The sequence below is a fragment of the Nuphar pumila genome, chromosome 10 (assembly GCF_984573655.1).
Source record: "Nuphar pumila chromosome 10, dmNupPumi1.hap1.1, whole genome shotgun sequence".
Classification (NCBI taxonomy): Eukaryota; Viridiplantae; Streptophyta; class Magnoliopsida; order Nymphaeales; family Nymphaeaceae; genus Nuphar; species Nuphar pumila.
Window position 1 is genome coordinate 103,740,298 of NC_143258.1, and position 16,171 is coordinate 103,756,468.

The window sequence follows — 16,171 nt, forward strand, 5'->3', positions numbered from 1 at the left end:
TATTTCAAAAACATCGCGAGATTTTCCGTCGCCAACATTTTCCCGATAACGAGATTTGTAACTGAGGTTGAGGTCTAGTTGGGCCGAACCATGGACTGTGTGACCAAGAGAGAGATCCACAAATCCATAGAGGGCAATCTAGTAACTTAAATGAGCAGAGGGTTAGCGGTAACTTGAGGGGAAGAAAAAAAAATGAGAGACAGGTGTAGAGGGTTGGCTGTATGTAAACCAGATGCTGACAGCTGTCAGAGGCTTTGATTGGCTGTTTCCCCTGAAAGATCCTCATTTGTTTCTCCATCTCATCATCATCATCGTCATCACCACTCTTTTTTTTAACCATACCATTGTGTGCCTGACCTCTTGCTTCTCTCTCTCTTGAAAACCTTAATTTTCTTTTCTATTTTTTCAGCTCTTTGACTGTTCATGCTCCTGTTCCTCAATGGTAACTCACCATTTCCAATGGTCTTTTGCAGAAAAATAGAAATCTGAAGTCAGGAAAGAGTAAGAGAGTGACCATCTCTCTCACTTGTTGCATGAGTTTTATTTTATATTTCTTTTTGACTGTGAGTAAAGAGAGGAAAAGATAAAGAGAAGGAGAGGTAAAGGATGCAGTCAGGGTTGGAGTATGCATCACTTCCTGATCACATCCAGCAGATCATATCAACCAGATCTGGCTTCCACCGCCTACCTCCACAGCCTTTCTTCAGCATCAACCCTGTGATTAACACACCAGTACAGCAGCACCAGATTGATAGCCCAGCAAACCATGAGCTGCATCTGCTGCACCACTTCCACCACCAGCATGGCCTGGTCCAGGAGTCCACAATTGGGGAGCACCATGAGAAGCTTGCTGGAGTCATGGATGAAGAAGGAGAGGATGGGGAGCGAGAAGAGGAAGGAGGGGTTGCTGTTATGGGTGTGGAGATGATTGGAGGGGGGAAGCCTGTGCATGAGCACAACAATAGGTGGCCTAGGGAGGAGACCTTAGCACTCCTGAAGATCAGATCTCACATTGAAGCAACGATCCAGGACTCAAATTTCAAAGGACCCATTTGGGAGCATGTTTCAAGGTAAGCTTCTCCATTATAATTTCTTCTCTTATCGTTTTGAATTTTGAAAAAAATAGCGTTAATGGTTGTGGTTTTAGTACACATGGTGTGTGCAGTGGACAATTAGTACTAACTAAAAAGTGAGTGCATCTGACATCTAAGGTTTTTGAATTTAGGATCAAGAGTTTTTTGTGCGAAACCCAAAATTGGGTACTTTTGTATTTATTTTTCTGTGAGCTATGCAGTAGAGCAAAACTAGTGGTAACAGCTAAGTTTATTATTTTCTGACATTATCTTGGGATGCAATTTTTGAGATCTGGGGTTTTGTGAAGAAAACCAATATGGATTTTCTTGGAAACTCAGTTTCTCAATTTGTGGACCCTAAATCCATGGGAAGCTGCATCTTTTGGTTTCTCTAAGTAAAACACTGCTTGTGTTTTGATATTATCTAGAGATTTTTATTTGGGATTTAGAGTTTTGTGAGAATCACATGCCAGAGAGTTGCAGGTTTTGAGTAGAGTGTGGACTCTATTCGAAAAGATGATTTTTGGTTCAATTATAGCTATTTTCACCTATCACCTACATTTACTTAAAATTTCAGATGTTCAGTTGACACGTGTGGTCTGCGCCTTGTTTTAAGCCACACGTGTAGATGATTGGTAACAGCTACTAAACATGGCAATGGATTGTGACTCCCCTTTTAATTTTTGTGTATAATTCAGGAAGCTTGCTGAACTAGGATTTAATAGGAGTGCAAAGAAATGCAAGGAGAAATTTGAGAATGTGACCAAGTACTACAAGAAAACAAAGGATGGGAGGCAGGATGGCAAGAACTACAGGTTCTACTCGGAGCTTCAGGCTCTATACAACAGTAACAGTAACCCCAAGGGTGGGCATCCTTCAAATGAGGGGAAGATGATGATGATGATGATGGGTGTTGAGAAGAACAGTGAGGGGACATCAGGGGATGAGACACAAGAGAACACATCACTTGCAGAGGCAGCAGTGGTAGAGAACACAAGAAAGAAGAGGAAAAATAGGCAAAGCTTCGAGAAGATGAAGGGCTTGTGTGAGGAGATGGTGAGGCAGATGATGGAGCAGCAGGAGGAACTACAAAGGAGGTTTCTAGAAGCTGTTGAGAGGAGGGACCAAGAGAGGATCCAGAGAGAGGAGGCATGGAAGAGGCAGGAGATGGCAAGAATTAGTAGGAAGACTGAGATGAGGTCACAAGAGCATGCCCTTGTGTCCAGTAGAGAAGCTGCAATCATTGGGATCTTGAGGAAGCACACAGAAGAGAACCATGGGGAGGGTACCCTACCAGGGGTTGAAGAAAGAAACCCTAGCCCTAACCCTAGCCCTAACCCTAACCCTAACCCTAACTCCAATTCCATTGAGGGGACAAACTTGGGAGATGCTAATGGTAAAATGGGGGTTGCCCAATTGAAAAGGTGGCCAAGGCCTGAGGTATATGCCCTAATAAAACTTAGATGCAAGCATGAAGAGAACTTCAAGGAGAGCAATTCAAAGGGGTCACTATGGGAGAAGATATCCCGAGAGATGGTGCAAATGGGGTACATGAGGAGTGCAAAGAGGTGCAAGGAGAAGTGGGAGAACATAAATAAGTACTTTAGGAAGTCCAAGGATGCTGCCAAGGTGAGGCCACCCGACTCCAAGACCTGCCCTTACTTCCACCAATTGAGCAGCCTTTACCAGAATGGGGTCCTGTCCTTTCCTTCTCAAAGGCAAGAGGTGCCGGAAAACAGTTTGAACATACCTGAAAACCGCCCGGAAGATCAAATGGCAGATAGCGGATCCGTGGGAGCGGCAGAGTCATCGGAGTGTGGATATGTTGGGGGGATGATGCATATGGGTGGTGGTGACAACGTTGATGGTGTGGAGGCCCAGTCTGCTTTGATGGAGTTGGTGTGCAAGCTCTCCTCTGACTACAATGGCGCCGGCTGAATTCTCTCTCTCTCTCTCTCTCTCTCTCTCTCTCTCTCTCTCTCTCTCTCTCTCTCAGGCACTACATAGTGCTGATATAATATGTGATATTTTAGTGTTAAGACTTGCTGATAGTGCATTGTTTTGGAAGGAACAGAAGCAAAGAAAAACCTTTGAATGTGTGTTTATTGGTAAGCTATTAACATTGGAAATATAGTAGTTAGACCTCAGCTTTCATGGTTGCTTTCACGTAATTTGCTTGCACCTCCAATGCGCGTATATATAGGGGAATGTGGGCTATGACCCCCTTCATCATTCTCTTTAAACTTTCTGTGTGTGTCTCAGAGAGAGAGAGCAACACTCTTGTTGGAGAAAAATACATTCTGGAGTTGATTGTCTATCTTTTTTTTTTTTATCATTTACAGCAAAGATTTCCTAACCTCACCTCTCAAACGGAGCCTATAGATCGGTGGTTAACTTTTAGGAAATCTTTAGATGGATTAAATATGATAAAATTGCAATCATAAGCCAGTAACTGCTCCGGAAATACATATAGCTCCATGAAACATATATAGCTAGAGTTTAATGTACTAAGTTGTGCATTTGACCTTTTACATTTTTAATCGACGTCAACACCGACTTGTATTTTTTAGACATTCGATCTACCTGATGGACCTGCCCAAATTGGTATTTGAGTGACAATACTTTTGGGAGGCAGATTATTCCATTTCAATAATTCATTTTGTTGCCAGTGGAAAAGAAGTAATAAACAGTTCAGCCAGTATGGTGGAATCCCAAGGAGACTTTAGTGCAGTGGCGATGCCGTATGTGACTCTTTAAGTGTACTCTGGTACGAAACTTAGGGTTATTAGTTCGTGTCTCATATTCAAGCGTCCAATAACCGATCAGGTGATATATATAGACTTACAGATTCATCAGTTATATTCAATCCCCACCGCACATCTCACTCGGTGGACGTCTATTTTCCCTCTCTCAAGTCAGGCGTGTAAAATGACCAAGTGAGATGTGAGGTGGAGATTGAATGTAAATGATGATTGGTAATACGATGCCGGATGTGACTCTGCAAGTGTACTCTGGTACGAAACTTAGGCTTATTAGTTCGTGGCTCATATTCAAGCATCCAAGAACTGATCAGGTGATATATATAGACTTACCGATTCATCGATTATATTCAATTGCCACCGCACATCTCTCTCGGTGGACGTCTATTCCCCCCTCTAAAGTCAGGCGTGTAAAATGCCCAAGTGAGATGTGAGGCGAAGATTCAACCATTTCCTACTTCACAATGACTTGCATGCTATTGATATGGAAGGCGGCCCATACACTGAATTAATAAGCAATGTCCCCTAACTATGCATTTTCTAGACCGGTTCGTCCTAAAGATTTTTTGAACTTGCATCATGATGTTAGATCTCTTATTGGGTCTTTCACGGTCTGGGACCATGCCCCCATTGTTTTGAATTGGAGTAACGAGTGGAAGACGGGGGCAGATCAGTTTCGGTTTGAATTATAGTGGCTACATGAACCAGGATTTGTGGATATGATTTCATCTTGGTGGAGGGTTGAGCAACAAGGTACTTGGGCAGGTCAACACATTATCAAGAAGTTGAATTATGTGAGAACTATAATCTCATTTCATGGGCCAAGCAAATTGGAGTTGCAAAATTCCAACAACTTAAATGATGGGAGGAACAACTTGTGGTGCTTAAGAAGGACATGGGAAAGATTGTAGATGAAGATTCAAGTCAGACTTAATAGAAAGGCATAAGCACCTAGTCTCAAAGATTGAAGAGTGGAGGATTAGGCAAGAAATTAGATGGAAGCAACGTGCTCGAATAAATTGGCTCAAGGATGGGAATCTCAACACAAGATTTTTTCACTTTTTTGCCGCCAATCGAAGAAGGATAAATCAAATTTCCTATATCATGCTTAGCAATGGCCAAGTGCAAGGTGATGCACTCTTGGGTCTTTTTTCAAGAGTGTTTGAAGCACGGTACACTTTTAGAAAATGGAACATCCCTAGTTTGTCATGTATGCAATTCAAGACATTGGATAATGCCCTAAAAGAAGGGATTGTGAAGCTTTTCTCTCAAGTTAAAATTCATGATGTTGTGCAGTCCATGCAATGGGTGAAGGCTCGGGGTCCCAATGGTTTTCTATTAAGTTTTTTAGGGCTTTGGGGGACACGAGTAAGAACGATCTATGTGATCTTTTGAAAGAATTTCACTCTAATGCCAAATTGCCAAGAGCTATGGGAAGATTTATGACAGTTCTATATCAATATGCATTCATCAATGGTAGAAGACTATATGAATTATTCATTTTAGCTCATGAAGTCATTCACTCCATACATGTTTCAAAGACACATTTTTTTTTTGGCAGATTCAAAGTCAAGAGTAGATTATGAATGCTTCAAATATGTGTTTGTTTTTTAGACGACAGTGAAGATTAATACTGAACAGTGGTCATTTGTGCAGTTTGTCAGAGTGAACCATCACTCATAGAGTTGTATATTAGGCGACGCTTTTTTGTATGACCAGACCAAGGAAAGCTTTGAGTGGTTGTTCTGAGTATTTACATAGGCAATGAATGGGAAGCAACCTGAAACTGTACTTATAGGTAGTGATTATGGAATTACGGGTGTAGTGTTTCATGTGTGGCCAGATGCACATCATCGCCTATGTTTGTGGCATATCTTTTAAAATGCAGCAAAGAACATATGACACATATTTAATCAGAAGACAAGGTTTGACAAAAAGTTTATAAGGTGTATACTTGAGAGCGTAGATGATGTCACCTTTATGTCAGATTGGGAGGAAAAGATTAAGATATACGACCATGAAGATTGTCTGTGGTTACAAAATTTATATGCAAAAAAAGAGAAGTGAGCATTGGCATATGAAAGATAATACTTTTGTGCATGTATGATAAGCACACAAAGAGTTGAATCTATGCATGCCATGCTGAAGAAAACCTTGTATTCATGTTTAACAATGTTTCGCTTCATGGAACAATATGAATTATTTATAGACGGTCTAAGACAAAATGAGCTTGAACAAGACGTGAAATGCTTCAATATATGCCCTGTAACTTTGAGCATGAAAATATTGATGCGACTTGCAGATCCGTATGCACTAACTGCATTTGAATGGATTAAGAAAGAGGTTATATATGTCATGAATTTCAACATAGAAGGACTCATATAAACCGAGAATATGCATAAATATCATATTTTATAGGAGGGCAAAAAGCATCAGAAAATGCAAGAAGCAAATGTCATGTACAATGTTGACAACGAAAAAGTTGAATGTACATGCAAAATGTATGAATTTAAAGGTATTTTATGTCATCATGCATTAAAGGCACTTAATCAAGAGAAGATACAAGAAATACCTGAGTCATATTTAATGCGAAGATGGAGGAGACAAGCAAAGATTAAACTGTTGGATATGGCTAATGTCAGTCAATCTGGTATTGATGAGAAGTGCCACATAGCCTCCCGTTACCAATAATTGTGTAGGTCATTTATGCATGTTGCAGATTTGGTATCGAAAAGTGAAGAAGGCTATGTAAGTATGAGAAAAGCATCAAGGAAGTTACTTGAAAATGTGTAGCTAATTCACCTTCAATCCATTGCAGCTCATGAATATCAGTCCAAGATAATGGGATCAAACAACGTAGGTGAAAATCATGCTTCCCTTGACACTCTTGAGAAGTTGCGCCGAAGCGTAAACATCATCTTAAACAAGTCAGTAGTGAATGTTGTTGATTATGATGGAAATATTCACTAAGTGAATGGTATCAAAAGAAAACCTGCCTCTGATCGCAGTCGTCGAAGGGCAAAGAGTGCACTAAAATTGGTTGGCAAGAAAAGGTCTAAGAAACAACCAACCTCTAATCAAAAGCAACAAAGTCCTTTGCATGAACAGGTATGTAAGACATTATATTGCTTCTCATGTAAATTGCATTATGTGAAGCTTATCAATATCTAACTTGTGTAATTTTCAACATGCATCAATATCCTACAGACATAATTTTCAACGTTGTAACCTTTTATCCTCCCGACCAAATTTCCCAGAATGATAGCTTCAGTTTTACAAGTCTTTTGGTACGTAATCAATGTTGGGAGAAGGTTTGCATTTCTTGTGAAACTTAATGCAGTGTCTTATATTTTATATTTCATGACAGGCTCAGATCAATTCAAAAGTGAGCTATGAAACACAGGAATCGCGTGTGGACTATTTTTAAGTATTACCATCAAGTTAGTTGTCATGCCTCTTTGCATGACCCAATTTCCACATTGTCGGATTTGTTAAGAATTTAACAAAGCAGCAGAGATCGTTTACTAAGAAATAGGGTACAGTAGGATGCCATTACTACTAAGCTCCTTTACATTGGAGAGAATGTATCCTTAGCTGCTCATAAACATTGTAACCAACTACTAATATTTTTTACATACAAAAGTGGTTGTAAATCATGTAATTCATATAAATCATGTGAATTTATAGTTACAAAGTTACGGCGACAACGATATGTCTTTGTTTTTATTTCTGAAAGAAATTGTTTGTATTCAAGAATCTGACTCATTTTTTATCGTTGAAGCAAAACTTGAAATCCTTAAACCATCTTTCCCAATTGCCCGTAAAAGCGATTATGAAAAATTGATGACATAGGCATTGCCTGTACTAGCAAATCGCTACACCATATAGCCTTCATAGGTCATTGTGTAAATCACGATTGTCTTTATCGTTCACTTAGACAAAGCTCACTGTCTAAAAGACATACGTCATTTTGTAAATCGCTATGGTATAACGATTTACAAATTCATGTCTATGTCGGTCACAACTTGATGGCAATCACTCTGTTCATGAGCACAAATCATGGTAAAGGCGCACTGTGATTGCTTGTGCAAATCGATTTCACCGTTTATTAATATTTTTGCAAATAATGTTTGTACACTTATATAAATTCGCATTCAAAAAAATAGCTCATTTTCAATTTACACAACGCGAATCGCTTGAACGATTCTTAGTTATGAGGGGAAAACATAACAACGATTTGCTTTTATTATATAACAGTCTAATTTATTGGCGTATTTAGTGAAATTGAAATTTTATTTATTTGAACCTAGTGATATTTACATAATTTGTATACATAGTCTACAAGAATTGTTTATACAAAAGTTGGTTGTACAGTCTATAAAATCTACTGAAAGTAGATGCACATCAAATTACTCTTGTGTGGGGGGTCCCGTTGTTCGCTGTCTTTTAGTTCTTCTTGCCGGTTGAGTTATTTTCTCTTGTGCAATTAGAAACACCGTCATTTTTCGCATGGTTTTGTGCGGAATCTAGACATATCAACCTGCAACAAAAATGTAATGTGGCACCAATATATATATATATATATATATATATATATATATATATATATATATATATATATATATATATATATATATATATATATATATATTGAGTCCCTAATAACAAAGGGTAATAAGGAGCATACAACATCGAAATAAGGTTCTCGAACATTGTATATCGCTTCAATATACTTAATTACAAATACGCCACAATCGACGCTATTATTTTATAAAGGAGCATGGTGTGCAAAGCGATAGATTCACTCGCTAACGTCGACTCCCAAAATATCTTTGACGAAACTGACCTGTGATTAATGCAGAAGAAAGCAAATTCTTGACCAGCGTACATGATACAATACCCTTATAGATGGAATCTTATGAAATGCAAAATGTCAAGCTGTAAACCACTGTGTAAGTCCAACGAATTATAACACCATAGTTGTTTTTCATGTAAATTCATCATGTATAAGACCCAATACTTTTTAGATTGCCAGAGTATAGGAATCAATGTCTGCAAATCGATCATACAAATGGTGTTAGGACTGTTATGTCGTAACCTTGCACAAGAGGTTTGTTCACTTACTTTTTTACTTGGCCAAAGGTCTCTGCAATGATCATCGTTAACCCAGTATGGTAGACCATCTTGAAATCCAATGGAGTATGGCAATCGACGTACGATATTCTGTTGACCGAAATAGTGATAATAGCAATGTTAAAACACGAAGCAACAAGAGTAAATCAAAAACCAAAATAAACATAAAAGAGACCCGATATACCATGAAATAAGGGCTGACAATGCTTCTAGTTTTGCTTGTTGCATTGCTTTTAATATACCTGACGAAATCAGATATAGTATGTTTGCAGCAAATATGAACTTGTTAACATACATACCCATGGCATACGTAAATAGATAACTGATAGTGGTTTCATACGAACAAAATTACTGATCATGTTCCCTTCTATGAATTCATCTCACAGCCGATTGATGTTGTCTTGAAGTGATTTGTTGAGTTTTCGCCCAACTTCTTTGGTGGATGTTCCACTGACATTAGCAGAATTTTCAATAGACGATATTGAAATTCCATTATACATTACACAACACAAATTGCATGAACGGCATAAAAGAGACAATTTTTAAAGAAAATGGACACTATGTTTAGATAATATATGCCTAAATCGCCATCGTTGGTCTTATAGTTGTCATCGTCTTCTTCTTCATCTCCTTCATCGATATCGATACCCCATTTGTGATGAAGCTGGTTATATGTTCGCTTCACGAACATGAGGTTTATAAAGGAACCATCGGTTTGTCTGTTCCTTGTTCACGAAGCAGAGGATAATCACACCATCCAGTACGTGTGCGACGTGTCATTCATATATGAAAGAAATGTTGTTTCACAAACTGCCATTATTTAAACAAATAATGCTGGTTACCATATACGAGCGCCAATAAATTGCATTTTGCAGTAATGAAGTTAAAAAAATGTCATTTCATCTTCCTTATATAAAACTAATCAGATCAGAGCAATAGGACAAATCAGTCAAATCAAGATAGCAAGTCTCGTTTGGATTTGTTTTTCATCATCTTTTGTGTCTTTTATATATGATTGTATAAATCTCGATAGGAAAATCCTTAACTAGACAAAGCTTGTCAACAAAAATAGCGCTCAGACAAATTGTAGTAGCGAAAATTGATTTGAAACTATGATTTAAATTGGCATGAAATTATAAATTGTGATAAGCTATATCGTTCACATAGACAACGATTATGAACCTAAACACTAAATCCAATTTTCTCTGCCAAAAATCCATAAACCTTAAACACAAAGCTTGTCAATCGTGGTAGTAAATCTCGCTATCATTAACAAGGACAAACAAAGATATATCATTGTCTCAATAGCTTCTTAAACCATAAACTGTAAACACAAAACCCTAAGCCCTAAACAATAAACAGTAAGCCATAAACCATAAACACTAAACAGTAAGCCCTAAACACTAAACAAAGACATGTCTTTGTTTGTCTATGTGAACGATATCGATATGTAATATAGCGATTTACTCATAATATGTTGCAACTGTTAATTGGATTTGTACTTTACCAAGACTACACATCGTGTTGTTGCCTATACACATGCCTAAAACCTTGCAAAATGTAAAACCCAAATATAGATCTATATATAAAACCCCACCCTGCCAGACCCGACCCATTGTCCAGGTCTAAAACCCTAATCTATTTAACATCTCTTCCTCTTTCTTTTCTGCGGCATCGCAACTTCTTCTTATTATTATTTTTTCTCATATGCCTTCTCCTTCATCTTCTTCTTCTTCTACTTCTTCTTCTTGTTTTTTGTATTTTTCTTTCTTCTTTGTTCTTTTATATTCCTTCTACCTGTGCTTGATAGGAGGGGGGAGGTGATGTCGATGACCATCTATTTGATCTATTCCTACTGTCGGACCCTACATTGTTCGCATACCATACTTCTTAGTTGAAAAAATATCTGCCTAATCTTCGATATACTTCATGACAAATATGTAGGGGGAGCGATCTATCATGTAGCCCCTCGGCTCTTTTAAGGGAACAGTTACTGACCTTTGAAGCTTATTGTCAAGACCGCACCAATGATGGATTCTCTAAGAATCAGCCTCAGTCCGATGAAAACGGTGTTGTGGGGTGCCAATTTCCCCAAGCTCGTTTGCTTGCATAGAATGTATCCTCAGCATAGAAGGACATGATGATGAACAATACAAATGTTTTGGTGCTCTCTTCTGTAAAAATCTGAGTCTCTAAAGGATAGATAAGTGTTCGATGGAATTGTCCTCCCATTGATAATGTAACTAAATACTAATATTTTTTCTATATGAATGTGGTTGTAAATCACGTCAATCATGTGGATTTATACTTTCATAGTTACAGTGAGAACGATATGACTCTGTTTGTATTTGTGAATGAAATCAATTTGTATTTAAGAATTTAAATCATTTTGTATCATTGTAGTAAAACCCAAAATCCTTAAACGCTCTACACCAATCGCTCGTAAAAGCGATTAGGAAATTGCGTTGATATAGACATTGCCCGTAAAAGCAAATCGCGATAGCAAGTAGCCTTCATATGTCATTGTGTATACCACGATGGCACTTATGGTTCACTTAGACAATGCTCGCTGTCTTAAAGATAGACCTCATTGCAAATCATGATCTCCTTTATGAATGTTTGTGTAAATCGTTTCAGCCTTATAAAAGCGCTTGTTCGCTATTAATTTATGAAGGTTGGTCATTACAACTATTTGTTTAGTGACATTTGCGTGCTACACTGATTAAAATAGATTTATACACTTATAAAAAGTCATGTTAAAAAAAATAGGGCTTGTAATGTTCGTCCTTCATAAATGAAAATAGTCCACAGCGATAAGAGATGTTTGCCGCTCAGAAATCGTTGTATTGCTCACCCTCCATGAATGAAAATTGCAAAATAGATTTGCGATGTATGTGGTCAACAAAGGCTTGTAATATTCACCCATTCGTAAATGATAATAGTCCACAGCGATAAGAGATGTTTGTTGTTCAGAAATCGTTGTATTGCTCACCCTCCGTGAATGAAAATTGCAAAATAGATTTATGATGTATGCAGTCAACAAAGGCTTGTAATATTCGCCCTTCGTAAATGAAAATAGTCCACAACGATAAGAGATGTTTGTTGTTTAGAAATCATTGTATTGCTCACTATCCGTGAATGAAAATTGCAAAAGAGATTTGCGATGTATACGATCAACAAAGGCTTGTAATGTTCGTCGTTCATAAATACAAATAGTCCACGGTGATAAAAGTTGTTTGTTGTTCAGAAATCGTTGTATTGCTCACCCTCCGTGAATGAAAATCGCAAAATAGATTTGCGATATATGTGGTCAACAAAAGCTTGTAATGTTCGCCCTTCGTAAATGAAAATAGTCCACAACAATAAGAGATATTTGTTGTTCAGAAATCGTGGAATTGCTCACCCTCTGTGAATGAACATTGCAAAATAGATTTGCGATGTATGCGGTCAACAAAGGCTTGTAGTGTTTAGCCTTCGTAACTAAAAATAGTCCACGGCGATAAGAGATGTTTGTTGTTCAGAAATCGTGGAATTGCTCACCCTCCGTGAATGAAAATTATAAAATAGATTTACGATGTATGCGGTCAACAAAGGCTTGTAATGTTCGCCCTTCGTAAATGATAATAGTCCGCAACGATAAAAGATGTTTGTTGTTTAGAAATCGTGGTATTGCTCACCCTCTGTGAATGAAAATCTCAAAAAAGATTTGTGATGTATGCGGTCAACAAAGGCTTGTAATGTTCGCCCTTCGTAAATGAAAATAGTCCATAGCGATAAGAGATGTTTGCTGCACAAAAATTGTTGTATTGTTTAGAGTTTAGGGTTTATGTAGCAGGGTTTAGGTTTTAAGAATTAGGGTTTGGATAGTAGGGTTTAGGTTTTAGGTTTAGGTAGCAGGGTTTAGGTTTTAGTTAGTATACATTTATGGTTTCGGTAGTAGCTAGGGTTTAGATAGTAGGGTTTAAGGTTTAGGGTTTAGGTTATACGGTTTATGGTTTTGGGTTTAGGTAGTAGAGTTTATGGTTTAGGGTATAGGTATTATGGTTTAGGATTTAGGGTTTTGGGTTTAGATAGTATGCATTTATGGTTTCGGTGGTAGGGTTTAGTGTTTAATGTTTAGATAGTAAGGTTTAGGGTTTAGTGTTTAGGGTTTCAGTAATAGGGTTTATGGTTTATGGTTTTGGGTTTAGGTAGTAGGGTTTATGGTTTAGGGTATAGGTAGTATGGTTTAGGTTTATGGTTTAGGATTTAGGGTTTTAGGTTTTGGGTATGGGCTTTAGTGTCTAGGATTTTGGGATCAGGGTTTAAGATTAGGGTTCAACGTTTAGTGTTTGGGGTATAGGGTTTTAGGTTTTAAGAATCGACCGCGACAACGATATTTCAATTATTGTTTTTGTGAATGATAGCAGTACATAATATTGTGATTTGACGAGCTTTGTGTTTTAGGTTTTTGGGTTTTGCGTTTAGGTATTGGGATTAAGTATTTAGGGTGATGGGATTTATCTATGTGAATGATATATCCTGTCACAGTTGTAAATCGATATCGTTGCAATGATTTATCCTATCACGATTTGTTTTGACGAGCTTGCTCCAAGGTAAGGATTTTCCTATCACGATTTACACAGACATTTAAAAGACCAAAAAGAGTTTTAATATCAAATCCACCCGAGATGTGTTATTGTGATATGACTGCTACATCCTATCGCGTTGATTAGTTTTATATACAGGTAGATGAAATGACATTTTTTAATTTAATTAATGCGGAATGCAATTTATTGGCTTGCGCTTTTTAAAAACTTACGTTATTTTTTGAAAATTGGCGGTCAGTGAAATGACGTTTCCTTTATATATGAATGACACATCACACAAGTTCTAGATGGTGTGGTTCGATTTGCTTCGTGAACAAGGAACCGACAAACTGACGATTCCTTCATAAACGACGTGTTCATGAATCGAACTTATAACCTGCTTCGTTGCAATTGTGGTATCCATCTCCACTTCTGTCAGATTTTATATACTCTACGACATAATTATGTATAAAAAATTTGTAAGTCTATGTATACAAATTATGTAAATATCTATAGGTAGAAATAAAAAATTTGATTTCACTAAACACGATAAATAAGTTGGTATGCTATATAGTAAAAGTTAAACCCAAAACCTAAACCCTATTATCCAAACCCTACTTCCTATAAAATAAACCCTGCTACCTAAACCCAAAACCCTAAACAATACAACGATTTTTATGCAACAAACATTTCTTATCGTTGTGGACTATTTTCATTTACGAATGACGAACATTACAAGCCTTTGTTGACTGCATACATCGCAAATCTATTTTGCGAATTTCATTCACGGAAGGTGAGCAATACAATGATTTCTGAGCATCAAACACCTCTTATCGTTGTGGACTATTTTCATTTACGAAGGGCAAACATTATAAGCCTTTGTTGACCGCATACATTGTAAATGTATTTTGCGATTTTCATTCACAGAGGGTGAGCAATACAATGATTTCTAAACATCAAACATCTCTTATTGCTGTGGACTATTTTTATTTACGAAGGGTGAACATTACAAGCCTTTGTTGACCGCATACATCGCAAATCTCTTTTGCAATTTTTATTCATGGAGGGTGAGCAATACAATAATTTCTGAACAACAAACATCTCTTATCGCTATGGACTATTTTCATTTACGAAGGGCGAACATTACAAGCCTTTGTTGACCGCATACTTCGCAAATCTATTTTACGATTTTAATTTACGTATGGTAAGCATTACTATGATTTACAAGCATGTTTAGTAAAATTGAAATTTTATTTCAACCCAGAGAGATTTACATAATTTCTATACAGTCTTACAAAATTTGCATACAAAAATTGGTATACACAGTCTATAAAATCTGTTAGAAATCTATATACATCATATTAATCTTGGCTGGATTGCGTCGTTCGTTTCCTTATAAGTACTCGTGCTGGCTTATTATTTTTCCTTTTCGTATTTATAAACTCACTCAATTTTTGGCATAGTTTAGTGCAAAATCCTGATATATCTTCCTGAAACAAAAATGTAATGTGAAACCAATATATAAATTCAGTCTCCAATAACATAGGATAAAAATATCATATAACGTCGAAAACAGGTTCTCGTCCATTGTATATTGCTTCAATATACTTCATTACGAATATGCCATAATCGGCCCCATTACTTTATAAAGGAGCATGGTCATCACAGATCAAGATCCACTCGCCAATTTTGACAACTAAAACGTTTTTTAGGAATCCTGCCTGTGGTTAATGCAGAATATAGTAAAATCTAGGCCGCCGTAAAAAATACGATACACCTATAGACAAAAACTTGCCAAATGCATAATGTCACGTTGTACACCAGTGTGAAAGTCTAATGAGTTGTAGCACCATAGTTGTTTTTCTTGTAAATCCATCACGTATAAGACCCAATACTCAACAGTTTGCCATAGTGCAGGATTCAAAATCTGCGAATGGATACAATATATTAGAAATTGATAGACAAATCGTGTTAGGAATGTTAGGCCTAAACCTTAGACAAGATGTTTGTTCACTTACCTTTTCACTAGTCCAAAAGTCTCTGCAGTGATCATCGTTACTCCAACATGATAGTGCATCTTGAAATCCAATGGTATATGGCTTTCAGCGAACGTAAGTCTGTTGAACAAAATAGTGATAATAGTAAGGTTAAACCACCAAGCAACAAGAGTAAATCATAAAAGAAAATAAACCAGTAAGAGTACAGATATACCATGAAATATGGGGTGACGATGCGTCTAGTATTGCTTGTTGCGTTGCTTTGAATATAATTGACGAAATCAGATATAGTCTGTTTGCAAAAAATATGAACTTGTTAACATACATACCCATGGCATACAAACCGATAGTGGTTTCATACGTATAAAATTATTGATATTGTTCTCTTCTACAAATTCATCTTGCATCCGATTGATATTCTCTTTGAGCTCTTTATAGCGTTGTTGCTCACATTTTTTTGTGGATGTCCTACTGACATGAGCATAATATTCAGTATTCAATATTGAAATTGCTTTCTACAGTACACAACACAAATCAAATATACGCCATAAAAAGGCAAATATTGCTTAAACTAGTTACGAGGTTTAGAAAATATATGCCTGAATCGCCATCGTTGGTCATGTAACTGTGGTCATCGCCTT

At 37.1% G+C, this 16,171-nt stretch overlaps 1 protein-coding gene across 1 annotated transcript; it reads left to right on the forward strand.

The window, feature by feature from the left end:
- The first annotated feature begins 326 nt into the window (after window positions 1-326).
- Window positions 327-3,213, forward strand: LOC149827714 (trihelix transcription factor GTL1-like). Its single transcript, XM_090019568.1, has 2 exons — window positions 327-1,070; window positions 1,772-3,213. The coding sequence occupies exons 1-2, from the start codon at window positions 607-609 to the stop codon at window positions 3,009-3,011; spliced, it is 1,704 nt and encodes a 567-aa protein (XP_089875694.1). The 5' UTR covers window positions 327-606; the 3' UTR covers window positions 3,012-3,213.
- Window positions 3,214-16,171: the final 12,958 nt, after the last annotated feature.